This window comes from Cyprinus carpio, chromosome A16 (assembly GCF_018340385.1).
Source record: "Cyprinus carpio isolate SPL01 chromosome A16, ASM1834038v1, whole genome shotgun sequence".
Lineage (NCBI taxonomy): Eukaryota > Metazoa > Chordata > Actinopteri > Cypriniformes > Cyprinidae > Cyprinus > Cyprinus carpio.
This window is the reverse complement of record NC_056587.1, coordinates 19,342,682-19,364,848: the sequence shown is the minus strand read 5'-3', so window position 1 is coordinate 19,364,848 and position 22,167 is coordinate 19,342,682. Positions and strand designations below refer to the sequence as shown.

At 36.0% G+C, this 22,167-nt stretch overlaps 1 protein-coding gene across 2 annotated transcripts in view; it reads right to left on the bottom strand.

Moving 5' to 3' along the window:
• Nucleotides 1-2,915: 2,915 nt before the first annotated feature.
• LOC109104762 (synaptic vesicle glycoprotein 2A-like) overlaps nt 2,916-22,167 on the bottom strand; it is a 30,760-nt gene continuing 11,508 nt past the window's right edge. For both annotated transcript variants that reach the window (XM_019118039.2, XM_042773159.1), the window contains 12 exons: nt 20,218-20,958; nt 14,681-14,861; nt 13,703-13,854; nt 11,048-11,181; nt 10,837-10,926; nt 10,283-10,393; nt 9,202-9,290; nt 8,947-9,111; nt 7,430-7,563; nt 5,887-6,090; nt 5,623-5,782; nt 2,916-4,631 (listed from right to left, as the gene is read on the bottom strand). In XM_019118039.2, coding sequence (XP_018973584.2) covers nt 4,448-4,631; nt 5,623-5,782; nt 5,887-6,090; nt 7,430-7,563; nt 8,947-9,111; nt 9,202-9,290; nt 10,283-10,393; nt 10,837-10,926; nt 11,048-11,181; nt 13,703-13,854; nt 14,681-14,861; nt 20,218-20,815 — 2,202 coding nt within the window. In that variant the 5' untranslated portion in view covers nt 20,816-20,958 and the 3' untranslated portion in view covers nt 2,916-4,447. The remainder of the gene's footprint in view (nt 4,632-5,622; nt 5,783-5,886; nt 6,091-7,429; nt 7,564-8,946; nt 9,112-9,201; nt 9,291-10,282; nt 10,394-10,836; nt 10,927-11,047; nt 11,182-13,702; nt 13,855-14,680; nt 14,862-20,217; nt 20,959-22,167) is intronic.

The following is a 22,167-nucleotide window of genomic DNA, read 5'->3' as shown; positions in this document are numbered from 1 at the left end:
AGAGAGTTGCGTCAGATACATGAAGGTGATGGCACTGTTCTACAGTAGTTATAAAAACAGCTTTATTTTATATATTACATAAACAACCTCGTTTTCAGAAAGCGCGCATTTTAATTTGGCGCCAAATAAACGTTCGAGAACAGAACTCGAATTCGATTGAGGGTGTAGCTAACCACAGCCGTTTTAATTCGACATGTCTAAGCATTGATTTCATAATATACTGTTGACAACACATAAATACTGTTATACTTTCAAATTTTGGCCTACATATCAGAAGTAAAAATTTTGATTTGTTGAGGTTGTCATCTGGCACCCCAAGCACAATATCCATTCTTAAAGACTTAAAGGGATACTCCACTCCAAAATGATAATTTTGTCATTAATCACTTACCCCCATGTTGTTCCAAACCCGTAAAAACTTTGTTCATCTTCGGAACACAATTTAAGATATTTTGGATGAAAACCAGGAGGCTTGTTGTGACTGTCCCATTGACTGCCAAGTAAATTACACTGTCAAGATCCAGAAAAGTATGCAAGACATCGTCACAATAGTCCATCTGCCATCAGTGGTTCAATCGGAATTTTATGAAGCAATGAGAATACATTTTGTACAACAATTCGTCTCCTCTGTGTCTTTCCACATCACTGTAGTGCAGCGTACGCTCTTCTGTGTCAGCTGTGCTGCATGGATGCGCTGTTTTCGTTCAAATCAAAGCGTAAATACAAATAGAAAACGTATCCTTGTGTTGCAGCTGACACAGAAGAGCGTATTCAGCGTATTCAGATATTCTCGAAAATGGCGCTACAGTCTATCTATCTATCTATCTATCTATCTATCTATCTATCTATCTATCTATCTATCTATCTATCTATCTATCTATCTGTTTTGTTTTATTTATTTTTTTGAGCCAGCAACCAAATGTTTTTATCTAGATGCAAACCAGGCCTCGGCTCTTCTGCAAAACATTGGTTGTGTTTCACAAACGAAAAAGCCATATGAGTTTAAAACGACATGACGGTGAGTAAAAAATGACAGAATTTTCTCCAGCATAAAGTTTGTCTGAGTGGTGCATGAAGAACTCCAATAATCTGTTCAAGCATTATACCATTTGTTTATTATTTGTATGTATGTTTTAAATCCATTGAGGGACAGTTTTAACTGCACAAGCGCAGTCCGATCCCCAGAATACGAGTCAAAAAACAAAAAGTAAATCTCTCACAAACTAATACAGAACCATTTTGGTGAGGATGGAATAGTTTCTATATTCAGCGATAATGTCAACATTTCCATTCTCATGTACAAAAAAACAAATCACAAAATGAACAACATACAGTAGTACTCTATTTCTCATGTTCAACATTTTTTCTTGTTGTTTTATTATTCCATATATTTATTCATTTACATACAAACATCTACAATCTCTACAGCACAGTACAATGATAAGGTGATAAACTCTCTGTCACATTGAAATTATGGCAATACACTGAAACTGACAAAAGCATCAGAAGACCTATGGTATATTTGTAGAGTACATGGATGTCGGCCTGTTTTCTTCCAGCTGCTGTTTCATCGAATGTGGCCAGCGGATATTTTAGTGTGCTTTCTTGCCCGATAGTTTGGAGGCAGAGCGAACATGTTTACCACTTATTGCTTTGATTTCTTTTTGCACACAAGATTGATTGTTGCTAAGTGAACACGTTTAGAAATACAAAAGACCCTGTAACAAAACCCAAAAGTCTTACAGCCAGTACGCAATCTTAAGTGAGGACCAAATCCAGGACTGCTTGTACACAGATAAGTCATAGCTTCACTGAGATTAGTTACTGTAATTCACAGAATACAACAGCAATAATGACATACTCATTTGTAATTCAATGAAGGGAACAACAGCTACACACTGGAGATGTGACCATATGAAGGGTTTCAAACTGCTGGACTGTCTGGAAATGTTTTCGATGGGCAATTTGGACAGTGACAAAGAAACAAAGTCCTATATATAACAGATGACTGGATGTGCGTACAAATCAAATCTTTAATAAGTTATCTTTTTCAAGCATTCTCTAAATTGCGAAGAGCTTTCGGCTTGTTTTAAACATTTGCAAGAGCATTAAGTGCGTCCCATCTGAGTAAAACACCTGATTGAGAGATAAGTCTCAAAATGGTTTGTTTTTCATATCCTTTTTTCTGCTTGGATCGCCACACCCTGCTAGAATGGCGATGTATTACAAATCACGTTTTTGTCTGTGCCGTGATGATGTGAGATCTGCCAGTACAAACCAGGAAGTACAAAATATTTGGCAATTAAAGATTCGCACGGTCACCACATGGCACATGTAAAGATTGTCACTACAGCATCTGTGACACTACTGGTGACCGACGGTCACGGCAGGGATGCTAGCTTCTAGAACAGTTGAATTTTTAAATTATGTGACGCGTGGCCCTGCGCAATGCCACTTTATCCAATTGAAATGCGCTGTAAGGCTGTTATAAACATTTTGAGCGCTTGAAAGTTACTATAGTTTGTGTATATTTAAATCTAAAAATGGTTGGTTGTATTGTGTGTCTACTCTGAGCACATAATATGGCTGCTATCCTACAAAATGGCAGTAAAGAACATTGAATGAAACCAAAAATTGTTTTCGTGCAAGTGCTGGCTGTTTACAAGCAACAGGGCAAAAATATAGCTTCCAGCCAGAGGGGGTTTTGTCTTGTCTGATTTTTTTTTTTTTTTTTGCTTCAGTATCTGGTTATTTAACCAGTTTTCCATGATACTCCATGGAGCTAATATTGATTGTGCTTGGTAAAATGTAGCAGAATTGGATAAGTTGCTTTTGCTTCCCATCAAATGTTGCTTCATTTAAAAAAAAAATAATAATAATAATAATTAAATCCATTGGGTTTTGACTTTCGCTTCTTTTTGATGCTATATTCAGTTTCTGCTACCAAGTCACCAAAGAACTGAACATCAGGTCAACAATGATACAGCAAAAAAATCACCCTGCATGTGGCACTACATCTGTTTCTACAGATACTCAAAGTAAAAAATACTATAAAATCAAACTCTCATAAACAGTTATATAAATAAATACAAATATTCAGAGAACACTCAACATTTCACATGCAAGCACACATACTTCCATACTAACACACACACACCCACACACAGACGAATAGCTCTGTTTCTTTACAAGAACACAAGAGAAAACGTGAAGGAGGGCATTTGTGTGTGCTGCAAATAAGTGTATTGACTTGTTCAGTCATTTTTTTATATATTTGCTTTGAGAAAAACAGATAAACTGTATATACATACATCAAATGGAATCTAAGACATTATGTTGATACTAGTTCAACATTTGAACATGTAAATATATTTTTTTATATATATATTTAATAATAGTTTGAGTGTTCAAACAGACAGACTTGAATTACAGCTAAATTTTATATATTTATATTCAATACATAATTTACATAATCATCAAAATAAAACTATTGTTTTTGACAGTTGAATCAAATCACTTTGTGCTTCATTTATTTATTTAGTTTTCCACATGTGTTAAATGGAGTTTTTGTATGAAAACGGGGCGAATGTTACGTTCGTCTCAATGTTTGCGCACATTCAAAAGCGACACAACTGAAGCTACTCTGTGGATCTCAATAGGAACACAAACAAAATATAAAACAATAATGCATAATATGAATAATGGCATACTAAATCATTCAAATGAAATCCCATCATGTCACTTAGCTCATATTTTACATCATGTCCAAAGAATCATAGGTAGAGTAGCATAATACAGAGCACTTTCATCAGTTATGTTCACTATCATCACGCTTCATTTCATGCACAACACCGTCAATAATCAGACATTTTGAAAGAACAGCCGAATTCTTCAGATGGAGTAAAACCAAAAATGAGCGAACCACTGTCTATAGTAATGTGATGTCAGTGTTAATGCATTAAAACATCTAAAAAGTGAGGAGTGCTTGCAGATAATTGCGGCATCACACACTTTTTAAGTTCTTGGGACACAACGGATTAGAGTAAAGCAACAACAATAACCATCACCTGTCCATTCAAATATATCTACCTACTGATTTCACGGGTCCTCAGTGATGGTTTTCAAATCACGTGATGGCTTGGATAAAGATTAAAGGGGAAAGTCAAGATTAACGTTAAATTTCACATTCATTCCATAACGCAAAGCTGGAATGTGTTTAACATGGCAGTTTTTCTACACACGCACACATACACACATGGTCTTCCTGTGATATCTATACATGTAGATCTGAATGAAATCAAATTAAAATGAAATAATAATACAGTTGCACATATTGGAGGAATGAAGATATCTGTAAATGTGGGATTTGTTTCGGCTGCTTCCAGCACTGCTCACTCACGGACAGGGTCAAACTCAAACGCCGCCACCTGCATGCTGGAACGCTGCACTATTGAAGCACCTGACCGCGAGTCTCAGGGAGCTTGAGGGCCAAGAAGCTTCCGACTGCCAAAGCCCCCGACGCGAAGAGGATGGGCACTGCTTTAGTGATGCCCACGAACGACTGGAAGATACTTATGCCCAAAACTGCAGCTAACTTACAGAGGGCGTTCAGAAACCCGAAGGCAGTAGTTCTGTGGAAAAAAGGAGAAAAAGAGTAAAAATGACATAAATTGGATCATATATTCATCCTTCTATCTATCTATATATCTACACTACTGTACAAACGTTTTGGGGGCGGACAAATTTTTTAAGATTTTTGAATGAAGTCTCTTATGCTCAACAAGGCTCCATTTATTTGTGCAAAAAAAAAGTAATATTGTGAAATATAATTCGAATTTAAAATAACTTTTTTTTCTATTTTAAATATATTTTTAAATGTTATTTATCTCAGACTAATTTTCCTCATCGTTACTCCAGTCTTCAGTGCCACATGATTCTTTAGAAATCATTCTATACTTAAAAAAAAAAAATAATGGTTCTGTATTTGTCACTGATGGTTCCACAAAGAAGCTTTAACAACCATGGAACCTTTCCATTACACAAGTGCTTCTTTACAGTGGAAAAATGTTCTAAGAAAAACATGGTTCTTATGGTTCTTAAAATTTGGAACCATTATTTTTTAAGAGTGTAATATGCTGAAGATCCATTTTTTGTTCAGGATTCTTTGCTAAATAGAAAGTTATTTGAGATCTTTCATAACACTGTAAACACTTCTGAAATATAACGGTTGTTCAGCGATTCAACTCTAAGGGGTGCTAAAGAGCACATATTGTTTAGTAGGCACTGTCAAAATATTTTCTTAGAAATAATGCATAGCACTTTGTGGCAAAACCACTGCCCTAAATTATGATGTATTTGATATGCACTGCAGTGGCAATGCAGCACAGAATTACTGACATTTGATCTATTAATCTTTCGAATCCTTTTGCACAGTATGAAAACATTTTCATTAAAGGAGAAGAGAATCTTGTTCTTATCAAATTCCTTGACCAATATATGTTGTTAAGTGTGGTGCAAGTCCCAAATACGTAATGAGATAACTGTTTAATACACATGTGCAGAGAGAAAAGGGGACAATGGTGATAGATGCACAATAATCACAGAAATATGAGCTTGGCCCACCTCTTGTCCGAGGGGTACAGCTCCACCGTTAGCACATCCAGGGCATTCCATGACGCAATGCTGATGCCCCCAAATAGACAGAGCAAGGCGATCATAGCGGATTCACTGTTTCCAAATGACAGGAAGAAGCAGCTGACACAGGAAATCACACTGGAACCCGCTGCACCAGACGACAAGAGTGAGAACAAATGTTTATTATTTTTAAAAAGAATTTATATTATTCTGAGCTCCAAAAATTGCACTGATGCAACTTGTTTTTCTTACCCAGCATTCTTAGACGTCCAATCTTGTCCATGAGCAGAGCTGACACAATGTTCCCAGGCAGGACGGCAAGTGTGCCAAGGAAGCTGACGAAATAGATCATGTAGGCGTTGTTTTCATCGCTGAAATCCAGCATACAGCCCTCTTTGTTATGCAGAAAGGTGCTGTTGATGAGTTTGCTGTTGATCAGCCGGTACTTGAACAAGTCTAAAAACAGATGAGGGCTCTTGTTAACCAATGCAGCAGCTATTCCTCCATTACACCAGTTAAAGTCAGTAGGCGTTTCTAGGTCAGACTGCCGTAAGAATCGATAGGGTGACCATACGTCTTCTTTGTTCCAGACATGTCCTTGCTGTGACTTCTAAATTGCCGGGGTTTGGCTTTGTTTTCCTGTTGACATGCTCTCTGCAGTTTTTATACATTGTATGTACACATATTTGCATTGCTTTGACAGTTCTCTGTAGATTCCACCTTTTTACATGCCATGATTGGTTGATTATGTACAATGCCTGAACACTATTGGTCAAACCACTGTTCAGTCATTACCTTCACAAAATATGAAAACCAAAACCTGGACATTTTAGTCAACTTAGAAATCACAGCCTAGACTTGACTGGGGAAAAGAGGACATATGGTCACCCTTGAATCAATAGATAGATGACATTTTATGCATGTGGTCTAATGGATTGAGCTACTTCATGACACAGAGGACAGAAAGAAATTGCAACTGCATTTTTTATATTTGCCTCCATACTAAAACCTTGTAAGCTGTCTACTGCCTTCAAATGGTCATTCACACAGGATATGGATATTATAGTCATTGCCATCTTGGATTAATTTATTAATTTAGCTCACTGCAGTGCATTCTGGGATTTGCCCTTACCTTTTGAAAAACAGCTTTTTGCATGCCTATGAACTTATAAAATACACCCTAAAGGAAAAGTCAAGTCACAAGTCAATGGGACCTGAAACTGCTTGGTTACAAATATCTTCTTTTGTGCTTTACAGAAGAAAGAAATGCATACAGGTTTGGAATGACATGAGGATACATAAATTGTGACAGTAAACTATCGAATCCAATGGAAGTCGCTTTGGATAAAAGCATCTGCAAATGCATTCATGTAAATATTACAATGCTGTCTAGGTGGGCAGCGTACTAGGTTTTGGAACAGAGCCTTTGTTTCTTAGTCTCATCATTCATTTGCAAGCTGCGCAGAGAAACAATCCTAAACGCCCAGTATGACTGAATCAGGAAAAGCAGATTGTCATTCCTTCACAGACAGGCAGAGGAAGAATCTGAGCTGGTGTTGCTAGGATACCTGAAACCTTTTTTAATGCATTCAATAGCTCTAGAAACTGGAGCCATTTTAACCAAAGAAAAACATAAGAGTCATACGAGTGTCTTCTTAGAAAGGATCAAAGCTTTGAACGACTACAGATGAAATCCAAATATTTTATACAACTGAATGTGTAAATCGCACTAGACATTCAACGACAGCACTATATTTGTTTATAGCTAGGAGGGTGTAACCTGTGGTCTTCTCACCTGTGTTGTAGAAGAGGGTGGAGATGAAGGTGCAGTTTTTGAAGAAGGTGTTGCTTGACGTGATATCCTCAAAGTAGCATTCCTCAAACAGGGAGTCTTCAAATACCATAGACTTCATCTTCATATTTAAGAACCTTTAATGACAAAGAGAAAAAAATACACAAAGAAATTGCTTAGAAGTATTCAGATTTCCTTTAGCTTCTACAAAGTGGCCCAAATAAAAATTGATAATGTAAATGTAATTAATGCTAAAGCTGGTGCAATCACCAACACACACATTTTGTTTGTCCTGTGGTAAACATGAAACATTATACATAAATAATATTAAGCACCAAAACAAACAGAGAAATACAGTAATATACAGTACAAAGCAAATAATAAACATAGCATCATCTCAATTCATCTGCCATCACATGATTTTTAGCAACACACTCTGGTATTGTCTTTCTAAAAAAGATACATTGTGTGATCAGGGTTGTTATTGTAACTAAATTTAAAACTAATAACATTTTTGTTAATTGAAATAAAGCTGAAATATAAATATTAGATGAAAACCTAAACTTAAAGTTTAAGCTTGAAGTACTAAAATGACTAAAACTAAAACAAAAATTAAGTTACAGTATACAAAAATATTTGAAAATATGAAATAAAAATGCAAAAAGTACAAAAAATGAATAGAACTTACATTAAAATGAAAACTGAATATATTAGAGATGCACTGATCATTTCCGATTTTTTCATTGAATAATGAATAGATAATAAATCATAAATTGGTTAGTCTTGACTGGCAGCACTGCGCTTTTAAATCATCAGTCACCGTTTACACAGAATGCAATAAAGTCAGAATCATTCTCGCACAAAATCTGAAAAGGCTTTAGTGCTTCACTTGTTATTTTTGCTGTTGATGTTTTAATCAGGCTTCTTTTCCGGTCGGGCAGGTAAAACTGTCTCTCACCTGCTCCTTTTTAAAAGTCTACTTGTCCCAGAATCGAGCCCTGTGGTTCCCCCACTGTTTCTTTTGGCCCTACACTTATTACAAATTGCAATCTTTGTGTCTTTTTCACTCACAGTGAAGAACTTCTACGTAATATAGTAAATTAAAAGCTAATTTACAATATTGCTAAATGGTATAGTAGTATATAACTGATAATAAAAACAACACTGCATATGCTGCTGCCTTAGATTTAGACATGAAGAAGTTGTATTCACACATATGATGCCTTAAATTGCTGTCTTGGTAGGCAGCTGACTAGGTTTTTGAATAGAAATAACATTGCATGGTACTAAAATGTTAATAGCAACCAATTTTCATTTTCCTAGTTGAATTCTGCCATAAATATAAGGAAAACAGAGACAAGACAAGGTTGTTATGTAATTCTATCATACTTAAATTGCATTTAATCTGGAATATGTCTTTAAAAAGCAAGCAAAATGCCACAATTCACCGTTTATACAAAGGTCAGGCCTATTTACTGAAATATGTTTGGCATACTGCCTATGCCAAACAACATGCTTACTTGTTGTTGAAGTACTCTCCATTCCGGTGGATCTGGTTCTCCAGGGTGAAGTTAAAGGTCACATGCTCCACTTTCTCTTTGATGAAGACCTTTGTGCGTGAGGAGTACTCTTGTTTCTGCAGGTATTTGATCATGTCAGGGAACCAAACAGTCAGCCCGTAGTAGCTAAAGGCAGAGAGCCACAAAACATGAAACAATGCAGAGGCACAAATCAATGGATGGGTTGGAAAATGCATGTAGTTCGGTGTAGTTTACCTGAAGGACATGGAAAACCACACAGCCATCATCATGTAGGTGGTCCTCCGGTACTCTGGATTAAACACTGTCAGGAAGTTGCCCCACACCTGAAAACCCAAGATAAACAATTGGAACACAGGATTTTAAGTTCAAAGTACTGTACTCACTTCATTGTTTACAATTTATGGAACCTATGCTGCAAATATGTGTCAATCAGAATTGCCATGTGTCACTTTTTTATGTTTTTGAAAGAAGTCCCTTAAGCTCATCAAGGCTGCATTTATTTGATCAAAAATACAGTATTCCTGTCTCTTGATCCTTCAGAAATCATTCTAATATGCTTAATATAAATTGCTGAGATTTTTTTTTTTTATTTTTTGTTGAGAAATTTTTCTTAGAGTTATTTTATTATTATTTATGTAGTGTACTATTAAAGTTTTTATTAATGTTTTAAATTAGCTTTTATTTTTATTTTCAGTTTTCTTTTTAATTTTATGTGCTTTTGTCTTTGTTCTTTTTAAATATTATTTAGATTTAATTTATTTATTTATTTCTGTTTTAGTTCAGTTTTAAATTTTATTTACTGTATTTCCAGTAAGTAATTTTAGAGCTTTAAAGTAAATGTATTTTAGTTAGTTGCCAAGGCCACATTTCTAATTTCTCTTTAGTTTTTCATGTAATATTTTATTTATTTATTTAGTTAGTTTTTTTTTTTAGTTAACAAAATTGGTTTTAATAGTTTTAAACCTTGCGCTGCTTAATATTTTTGTGGAAACCACTTCAGGATTCTTTGATGGATAGAATTTTCAAAAGAACAGCATTTAAATATAAATCTTTTGTAACATTATAAATGTCTTTTCTGTCACTTTAGGATCAATTATTGCATGTTTGCTGAATAAAAGTGTTAATTAAAAAAAAATACAAATCTTACTGTCACCAAACTTTTAAATGGTAGTGTACAATCAAATGATGACTTTTTGACTGATACAAAATAAAATGTGTAAAAGTATAGAATATGTACTCTGTAGATCATTTGAAATTAAAAGTTCATATGGTAGATGTCATTTTAGTGACTTTTGCTGTGATTATCGTACTCTACCTGATGGAAGAGGTTGGTCAGCTTGATCCTCCAGCGCTGATGCCAGGCTGTGGTCTCTCCACCCATGTCAACCAACTCATCCATCTGTTTCACCGTCTTAATAGTGGTGACCTGGGGATTTCACAGCATGCTTCAAAATGTGCCTTAATACTTCAGTGATATTCTCAGTTTTGTGTGTTAATTGGTTGGAATCTGCTTATGAATAGCCTATATTTACAACTTAACAATGAGAGGTGAGCCGTGTCTAATTAAGCGGCAATATTAAGATTTACAATGCTAATCACTGCAGATTTTAAAAGGGCCCATAACAGTTATAAAAATGTCCTTTACGTTACCAAAATAATTTACATCTAAATAATAACTTTATTCACCTTCATTAAATGTGCATGAACGCCAATTTGACTCCAGTTCGGTCAGATAAATGGAAACCCATTAGCGTGGCTGCATAATTAATTTCTAATTCATACTGAGAAATTTAAATTTGAGAGATTTCCACAGATCACTTCCGTTCTAATGTTATTGTTCTTTCTGATAGTGAATCATTTGGTACTCACAGAGAAAACCCTCTCCGGGTAGCCCTTGGCCCTCATGTTGGTGTCATGGACCTGTTTCAGAATCATCCATGCTTCATCATGTTTTCCGTTCTGTTAAAACACACACATTGCAGCAAAGTCATCTTTGATTCACAAACTTATTCTGCACATTTTTTTCCTACAGCATGAACCAAAAACACAAATGCAAGCTGGGATGTGGGACGTCACTAACCTCCAGGAAGAAGCGTGGGCTCTCTGGCATGGTGGTCAGCGCAGCGATAGCGGCGACAGACGGGAACGCACACACCAGCACAAACACTCGCCAGCTATGAAACTGGTAGGCTGAGCCCATCTGGAAACTCCAGCCTGGTTAAAAGGAAAGGGCATACATTACTCAACTAGTTACACTGAATCAGGCTCAGAAACAAACTTTTGCCCACTGGAATTGATTTCTGGGGCATTTTTTACCTTTGTAAGGGAAACTTTTACCTATTAAATATATCTGTGTTGTCTTTATGTGTAAAATTTCTATATTTATTCATTTATTCAGTCCAATTAATCAATTAAAATACTATAGGTTGTTATTCTCGTTAGAATTATTCTCGATATAGATTAAATTCTCGTTAGAATTATTATTATAAAATTATAATTATTAACACCAAGAAAAGTCAACGGTGGCACAGAAGCTGCATCTGACGTGGCATTTACAGCATGTTTAATGATGGTTTATTCTGTTAAAAGCTGTAATTATTGCATAATATTATTAGTTTAGTGAATTTTCAAACAGCTGAAATAAAGTATACAAATTATACCAATAAAAAACAGGAACTAAATGAAATGCCCTTTCATGCATTTTCACTTTTTCTTTTCTTTTTTTTACTTCATGACAGTCGTAATCGATTTCGTTTAATTGAGCAGAGGTAGTTTTTGTCCCAGTACAGTATCAAGGCTCCAGACAAAAAAAGTAGTTATGGAGCCACTGGCTCCTTTAAGAAACAAAATTAGGCACCAAATTACTTTAACATTTCAGTCTTGTGCTTATGTCTCATCTTTTCTTGTCTTTATTAGCATTTAATCCATATTGTAGATGTCCTGGGAACTAAGGTTCACTTAAAGTGGGAACTAAACGTCTTTTCCAAACTGAGAACTATGTACAGTAAAGTCACAAAGAATTGATTATTACACAGAATCTGTGCCAATATCAGGCCCATAACTATGTCAGCATCCTTTGTTCTTTGATTGTAGTTTGGGCTCCTCCTCAATGCATCCTATAAATGTTGTCATATGTCTTGCACACATCCAGTCTGTTAGCAATTTTATAGAAGGTGTTGAATTTTATCTTTAGCTCCTTGCATTCTTTCTTATCATGTAGTAGTAAATATGGCGCATAAATGCTCCTCTTTATAATTATTTTTTCTAGCTGACTGATAAGCTTATGGACGCCGAATGGTTATTCTGAGGTAAATGATTGTTACGAGGCATTGCTTACAAGCTTTACTCGTTTTCCGCGGTATGAAACACTGAATGAGGGATTACATGAGACATTTCAGTAAGATGTACTTTAGGTTATCTTATAATATACCTTTTGATGTCCATTCATATTTATTTCGTACTATACAGGTAGTAGTAAAGAGAAAGATATGAATGGTTCACGTGCCGCTTGAACTGTGGCGAAATGCTCATGCGTTTAATTAAAGAGTGCCAAAACAGTATTTACTGTTTGAATTTCATTATGAATTTGGCAGAATTTTAAAGCTGATACTTTGATAATTAAAAGTTAACAGAGCACAAAGCTTATTGCGATAACTGGATGGCAAGCACGCTACAAATAATATGAAGTTCACTCATTAACAAAACACAGCATGTAGACTAGAGATCTTGATAACAAGAAATCATATTAGTATCAATTATAAACAAGAATTGTTACCGATATTGTTAATGTCAACACAGCTGACAGTTTTACCTGTTGTAGTTTGTTCAAGTTGTTCATGAAATAGACTGCTTTTCTGCACTTTTACTTCACACGTCTCTCCGTCATTTTCGTTCTCTCTCATGCCACCACAACTGGAGCCTGCTTTTAGCAGGTGTGCCCTCAACGCTGTTGTTCGGCAGAGTTGAGGACTGTTTTTCCTCTAAAACTTTGATGTGCATCGTCTCGGTTTATTACATCAACATAAACAAAAGATGTGATCGCAAAACTATCAGGAAAAAAGGCATAACATGCACATTTTTGAATCATAACGTAAATTTATAGACATGCCAGTGACGATCTCAGCAAAAATATCACTCGCAATTTAATATTTTTGGTGGCAAATGTGACCGTTTTAGGCGCAGTCTGGAGCCCTGAGTATCTTGAATTTAGGGGGCATTTTTATTGATTTTGGTGCCATTTTTACCCCAAGCCCCTATTAATTTCTGACCCTCCACTGAATGCACATTTACAAAGTCTTAAAATATCAAAAAGAATTCAAGATATCAAATTGTTTCTTTTTTTTTTTTTGACTGTAAACGTTTTAAATAGCCAATGCTAAAATAACACTTAATTTACAACTAATAAATTATGTAGACTACAGTCTTTCTAATTATGACACTCAAGTGACTGACATTTCTGATATTCATGGCAAATAAGCATTTAAAATCATGCCATACTTTTGAAGATAAGCTGATGAGATTTATAACCACTTTTCATATGGTCCCTAAATCCTTAATTGGTGGATTTACTTTCAGTGACACCTGCATCTTAAATTACCGGTTCAGTCCCCTGTGGAGTAACCTGAAGTTAAAGCCCTGCTCAAGGGCATGGTGGTGATAGTCAATGTATCTACAACCTTCCAATTAATCATTAAGCTACAGCACACAACCTAAACAATGTAAGCAGGATGGTTACCGTAGTGGGGAATGATGGCCCAGGCCATGGCAGCAGCGTAGATGCCTCCAATCATCCAGAACATGCAGAGCCAGCTCAAGTGCTCACCACGCTTCTCTTGAGCCAGAAACTCAGAGTAATACGAGAACACAATGGGAATAGAGCCACCGATCCTACAGCATGAAACAGAGGGACTCCAGTATTAGGATATTGTGCATCATTTAGAAATAATTTAATATCTGATTTAATATTAAAAATAATAGTGTAATCTTTTGTGTGCCATTACAATTTTCCGAACTTGAATTGAGCTAGTAAAAATTCCAGGAAGTAGAATTAAAATAGAATGAAATAATAAAAAAAAAGGTAACTGCAGTTTTTATAACTGTTTTATTTTTTACGTTATATATTACCAGTAAACATGGCCATACACCTAGTATATATTTCCAGAATCATTAGATGATAGGTATATTAATAATTGGTGTTTAAAAAGCCACCTACAGAAATGTGTATTTAATTGATAAAATATAATATTTTAATAAATTATGTACATTCAGAAAATGTGTTCTTACACCATATTTCAAAATAAGTTTATAATATACCCTGGGGGAAAAAAAAATTGGTGTACAATTTAATTAGGATTTGCTAGTTATGAATCAATTTTCACTGATTTTTAAATAAAAAAAAATTACAAAGAAATGGCAAGTAAAACATTGAATTAAACATGAAATTTTGAAGTTGAAAGACTGATAAAGTATTTTCTTGTAAACATACTTCATTAACTTCAAAATATATATTTTTAGAGTGTATCATAGTTGTTATTGCTAACAAAATCTAAAACTCTTAAAAAAATAATTTTTGGTAACTGAAATAAAGTTGAAATAAAATAAAAAAGAAAAATAGAAATGTTGCCACTTGCCAGCTAATGGACATGTTTTTTTTATTTTTTATAATAATAATACATGTAAAACAGACTGTAGGTAGTGTGAAATGTGCATTTACCCCACACCGGAGAGCAGACGACAGAACAGAAAAGAGCTGTATCCTTGGACAAAGGAGGAGAAGAAAGCAAAGACACTGTTGATGGAGAGAGAGATAAGAAGGGTTTGTCTGCGGCCGATTCTGTCAGCCAGACCTCCCCACACAAAGGCACCCACCATCATACCCAGATACACAATTAGACCTGCGAGAGAAAGACACAGAGAGACAGGCCGATCAATAACCATACCAGCGTCCTGTCCCAATCAGACAGTAAATCAAAGTGACCGATGTTGGGTAAAATAACATTTCTGGAACTGGAAATGCTGCTAAGTTGTGCTTCTTTTATAGAATGGAACCTTTTCATTGTTTTGTGCCTGAGAGCTCAAATCCATGTTGTCTTTTGTTGGTGTGCGAGGACTTCTTTGGTTAGTGATTTCACATTAACAACTCTTTCACAGCTCCAGCACCAGGTCACGTGACTGCGGGTGTGAACACAGACAGGCGTCACCCGGCAGCACCACAGCAGACTGCTGGCACCGCTGGCATGGGTGTGCTGCCTGCCACGGCAATCAGAAAGCAGTGAATCATCCATGGATGCAATATGAATGACCCAAGGAAAATGATATTCCTCAGATATTGCTCTTTCACATCTGATTAACATCATTTCACACCTTGGGTCTTGTTGGCGAAGCTAGTTGAGTGCACCAGCATCCAAAACACAATGGCTCTGTTCCAAAATCTAGTGAGCTGTCTAACTGTCTGCAGCCTATATAGGCAACATCCTCCTAACTGAAATGGAAACCTCTATATTGACAATGACATAAATATTCTGCTCCTTATGTGATTTGCATGGGAGTAAATGTAGGCTATATTTTAAAATATACAAAAAGAATGAACAGAAATATATCACTAATATAGATGTTATGTATGTATTATATTATATATTATGTCTGTATTAGTCATACATTTAGAATTTATTCAGAAATATATATAAATATATAATTTATATTAGTGATATATTTTGTATCCATTTTGTCCTATAAATAGTCCAAAATATTTTTAAAAAATTACATTTTGCATTCACCCAAAAGACAGAAAATGTATTTTCTTGGCATTTTTGCCATTTGAAAGAATAGACAAAATACAGTATACTGTATATTAAATACTGTATATTTTCTTGTGTGCATATATTCTACATGTATTTATGTATTTTGGCCAGAAATATCATTAAATTATAAATGTATATATTTATTAACTTATCATTATCATAATATATATATATATATTTATATATATATGTATATATATATTTAAATAGAATAGATAGATAGATAGATAGATAGATAGATAGATTTTTTTAGATGTTTGAAAAAAAAAATCTATTTAAAGCATATTTCCTTATATATTTTAGCATTAGGATGAATAGATGAATTTTTTATTTTACATGTAAGCATTCATTTTTTACATGTATTTTGGCAAGAAATATGGCATTAACATAAATCACCTCTTTAAATGTTACGATAAGTATATATATAAACTGTACACACATATTGGGTGAAACATATTATTTTTCATTTTTAACTATATTGGACTACATGTAGTAATACCTTTCAGTATTGAATGAATTGCATTTATGAACATTTCTCTTTATTTCACCATCAGAACCAACAGCTATACTCTGATGAGCATCTGTGCTGGTGTCTGGTGTTTCTGCAAGATCTGCAGGTGTTTAAGATGGTGCTGCAAATGTTGAAGTAGCATTAAAGTTGACTTTGTGAGGCAGCTGTCAGCACTACTTTTCTCTCACCTTGGCCTCATAATGGGCCGCTATGGCAGACAGCCGTGATGATGAGCCTTGATAGGCATCACTGCAATGCAGCACAGGGGTCTGTTATCTCAACCCCTCCTCTCCAGGGCCCATCGGCTTACACTGCACAAACCCTGCACAGGACATGCCCGCGGCTCTCAGCACCTCTGACTGAAGCGTTGTGTCCACTGGGCAATGCATTTGCAGAGAGGAGTAACACTAAAATGGGACATTGGGATTGAAATATGACCAGACTGCTCTCTTATTAGCAGCAGAAAGTTGTGTTTGAAATCTGGGTTGAATTTGATGGGATAAAAGAATGGGTAATGAAAATCAACACAAAGACAATGGTGAATCTGTCAAAGCATTTACTGGCAAAAAAATGTGTAAAAGTAAAAATAAATGTTTACACTGCCAAAAAAGAAGAAAAAAAAAAATAAAAATTGGTAACACTTTACTTGTAGTCTTATATATAATGCATTAGGAAGTGTTTTTAAAGCATTAAATATGCACTGTAATGCACCTTATAATGTATCGTATGATCTATTTATTGTTACACCTTTAGAAAGTATTATGCGTTACCCTGCATTGCACAACACCTGCATTTTTAGGTTTTCAATTAGTTATATATGAAAAGATAGTTTTTTTTTTTTTTTGCATATTTTTGTTGTATTAAATGCTGTTTTAATTTAAAGAACAACTTCACATTATACAAAAAAAAAATAGTATTGCTTTGTTTAGTGCAGGGGTAGGCAAGTTCGGTCCTGGAGAGCTGCAGTCCTGCAGAGTTCAGCTCTAACCCTAATCAAACACACCTGAACAAGCTCATCGATGTCTTCAGGATTACTAAGGCTACAGGCAAGTGAGGGTTTTTTTCAGGGTTAGAGCTGAACTCTGCAGGACTGCGGCTCTCCAGGACCGAACTTGCCTTCCCCTGGTTTAGTGTATACTATAGACAAGGTGAAAGGATGGTCATATTCTCAATAATATTCCATAAACAATGTGTACAGTGCTTGAATTCTATTGAACTCTACAGCACTTTATTCTGAATTCTGCACTCATGCAGGCCTGTTTATGACCTTTATAGGCATTGATGCAGAGAACATTTGCTAGGGAGACCTGAACAATAGAGATGACAACACTGAACACATGTGCTGTGTGATTTCACACAACTCACTCACCTGACAGCATTAATAAACACGGTCGCACTCGCGGTTGACCACGTGTCTTGAATTTAAAGGAAGGTCTGTGTTTTAAGCTACTGCTGCTACACTGATGCTACACAACCCAGCCAATTAGGGCTAGGTGATGTTGAGTGGGCGGGGCCACCTGCATTATGTCACAGGGCTCTCAGAGAAGAAGGAGAGGGGATGGGCGGGGCAAGTGCCTAGAGACAGCTGACCTCCGCCTCCTCAGAGAGAGAGAGCAGAGGGGGAAGGGCGAGAGAGGAGGCTGTGATTCTCCCGCACAGTGACAGGAAAGCACACAGGCTCCAGGGTTGAGGAAAAAAGAGTGAGAAAGCGGGGGAGGGGCCGGGAGACTATTTATAGAGGCTTTTTTCCTTTCTGCGAGTGTGTCTATGCCTCACAGACGAGAGGAGCGCGATGGACTGTGGCAGGTTTGTGTATTCTGTTCTTCAGTTTCACCTGAACTAATGTGCCGTTTGGCACCCGGTGTACTGGTGAGAAATAGGCTAAATGTGTGCTGTCAAAGGTACAGCACCATCACCTTTAGTGCAAAGCAAAAGAGGCAGTCTATCTATCTGAGCCACTGTAGAATCCATCCATCCATCAATTCAATAAAAATCAATCAAACCATAGAATCTCCCTTACAGCTTATTTGTCATAACATTTAATATGGTGATTTACTTTCAGTAGTATTTTAATTAATAATAGTATTTAATCCATCTTATTTTCATACTACACAAAAGAATAATGCATTTTTTTCTCGTTTAGGCCTCATTCATAACATTTAAAGCCATCAGCAGAGAAACATGCAGGTTGGCTGCTGGATGCAGTGAGCAAAAACAAACCCTCCGCGGGCCATTTCATCCCACACATCCACGCTGTTGGATTTGATTGGAGAGTGTCATGTGCAGCTGCGTGTGCATGGAAACGCTTCAGCACTAGGACCCAGCAGAGATGCAGACAGCTGCATGAGTCAGGGCTGTTTTGTAACGGGAGAGACGAAGGGTCCTACTCCCCAATAACACTCACATACACACGCTCAGCTGAGACCCAAGCAGAGTATATATATCAATGAACAAGCACTAACATGAGCACACAAGCTCACATTAGAACCCAATAATATAACAGTGTGAACTTTACGAGAATAATCACATAAAAGATCATTTATTAAAAAGACAACATCAAGAAACATAATGAATATGGTCTAAGAACAGCAACACTTGTGTGCATGAATGAGCAAAAATACCTAAATGTTTGTGGACATTATATAATGATAATACTTTGTTTTTTGGATATGTAACATGATATTCAAGGACCAGAATATTGTATCATAGACCACAAGGAGTCATAACAAGCTATGAAAGCACACTGTGCTGTTCAACATGTCTATTGTCAGTTAATTATAGCTCAAATTGCGTCAATGCTGCGTCAGGTTCGACCAGGATGGAGAATGGTATATCCTTGCTGGATGGACTGACAGATGGTGAAATGGGCACAAGATGACAGTGGAAACTGGCCTTAAGATATAATTTGTTTATATGTTACAGAAACCTATTTTCCCATGACCACTGGACAGAGATCTTATACATTTCTATACCTAATCTGGTTTGCTGGTCTTAGTTAGTCTTCCAGCTTGGTCAGGCTGGTTTTACAGGAGTTTTAGGCACTTTTTAGACCAGATAAGACCACCAAACCAGCTTAGGCTGGTTTAAGATGTTGCAAAGAATCTAAACAGTAGTATTATTGGTTTTCAAAAATTAAAAATTGCAGGTTCTGCTTTCCATAATGCATTTCCAAAAATGCAGATGGTGATTTATATTGCCAAGCTCAAAAAAGGGCCATGAAATATCATCAACAGGTAAAATATCATCAGCCAATTTCGTTGTAAGGAAAAGTGTAACTTGGACCTTCTGCTTAACATTTCAATTTGTTTCACAGAAAAAGACAATCATAAAGGGTTGAAAACTTGTTAATTTTTGAGTAAACCAATCCTTTATCACCATGAAAATAAATCCATTGTCATTACATTTATTTGCAATACATTAAGGGTTTCAATCCTAAACATTTTCCAAAGTAAAAATAATTTAAAAAATAAATCAGCAGAAAGTTTACTTTTCTCTCTCTCTCTCTCTCTCTCTCTCTCTCTCTCTCTCTCTCTCTCTCTCTGTCTATATATATATATTATTCAAAATCTTTTAATCAATAGTTATTTAAATTTTCCATTGTTTTTATTTCGGTTATGCCATTCATAATTCTTCTTGGGATTGCAGTACTTTATATTTATGAATTTAGCAGACTTACAAAATAATCATAATATAGTGATCTTTCCCTTACCACAGTACACAGCTTTGTCTTTTTGTCTAATTTTCAAATACTTTTTTTTTTTTTTACTTAAATCAAATTTTGTAGTGTTTTGATTCACATTGTAACTGGTTGGTTTGGTTCATGGCTTGTAACTCTTTAATAAAGATATAATTCTGGTGAAAAGTGGATGGGCAGATTGGGCACTAAAGCACTTTATAACAGAAACCACAGATAAAAGCTAATGAGCTGTTTCGACTTACCCAGCATGCCTTTGTTGGGCTCAGACAAACACATGTCTTTCTCAGCACTGGGAAGTACGAAGCCCACCACGAAGATCTCCACACCATCAGCCATGAGAGCCAGACCCAGCACGAAGTACAGGGTCCACTGGAAGCGGCCGTGGCCACACTCCTGGAGGATGGTCTCGTACTGCTGGGCCAGCTCCTCCTGGTCCTTCCTCCTTTCCCCCTCATACTGCGCCTTGTCCCGGAACTGAGACTGTCCCACTCCATCCACCTGTCTGTCGGCCTTCTCAACAGAGTCATTTCTAGGGATGCCCTGGTATTCGCCCTCGTAGATCTCATCATCCTCATCGTGGCCTTCTGTGGAGTCGCTGTGAGCTCCTTCGTCGTCATTGGCCCTGCTGTTGCTGCGGTAGTAGCTGCCATCCTGGGCCTGCACGGGGTAATCATCATCATCGTCTTCCTCTTCGAAGCGGGTATAAGAGCGTTTGGTGTACTCATCAGTCATCTTGTCCATATGGCGGCCCACCTTTTTACCTGCTTGCTTTTTGACCACTTTTGCAATGTCCTTGGCACCTTTAATGAATGCCGTACGGTCTCTGTAACCCTCCTCCATGGTTCAAAGTTGTGCGTTGATGTAAAGAGTTCTGGAACTGGGTGTCAGGAGCTGCCTGTTAGCATGTAGCAGAGTGAAGCTGGGCTGAAGAAGTTCAGGACCTTGGACAGCACCTTCTAGAGCACAGAACTCTACACAGCAGTCTGAAAATATACAGGAACACATGCTGTTATTTAAGATGAAAGACTGATGTATTAAAGCATTACTTTACAACATTAACACACCAATTTACAAATATATCATACATCACATAAGGTGCCTTGTTATTAGGTATGGTAAAAATATGGTCCAATGGTCAATAATGGTAAAATTATTGGGCAAATCATCAAGTCTGTCATGAACATGTCCAGATAAGATGATAAGATAAGACAAGACAAGACAAAATATTTTTTATCAATTAATAAAAATCTAAAAAAAAAAAAAAAAAAACTTTAAAATGTATAAAGTATAAATAAAAAGTTTAACATTTTAAAGTATTTTTACATAAGGCTTTTAAAGCATTTATGCACATATAAATTAAAATAACTCATGGCATAACAGTAACTATTTTATGTGCTTAATTGTTATGAAAATAATGTAATAATGAAAAAATAATAATACAATAAGTAAAAAAAGCTTAATTGTCTTAATGTAAAATGTAACTTCAGCAAATACAATTATTTGTTTTTGTAAGATTTGTCTTTTTGATCTCACTCTTTACTGAATCATACAGGTAGTCTGTATATTCTGAAGGTCAAAACCAGGCCTATCAGCTGCTATTCTAGCTAATCAACCATCATTTTTCAAATTGACTTGATTTGTATGGCTTTCTGCTCTGTGCAGTTTATCTGTTCATAGCAATGCACTTTTCTCACAATATTAAATATATGATATACAAGCTAGAAAAATGGTCTACTAGGTCAGAAACCAGGCATCTGCTGCTATTCTAGCTAATCAACCATCCAACCAGCTTAAATCAGCTAATGACATGCTTAGACCATCTAGAAATTATGCGAAACCAGCTATTACACTGAGCTTGGCTTCGGCAGCATTTTCAAGCATTGATATTACCTGAATAAATTTGATTGTGTTTAATCAGCTTTGTGATAACAGCAAGAAAGTAATACACACAGAATTACAATTCTTGTAAACTAAGAGCACAATTACAAATGACTACATGGATAACACTGGCAGCATGTAAATAGGTGCAGCAGCTCACGGTGACCTTGTTTCGTCCAGTTTATATTCGGGAGGAAAACATTTAAGAAACCAATTGAGCCTCCCTGAAAAAGGGCGATTAAATAGTTCCCGAGGGAAATTCATAAAACCATCAGCCTGTGTTGTCTCATACAATATGTTGAAATTGGTCTGGA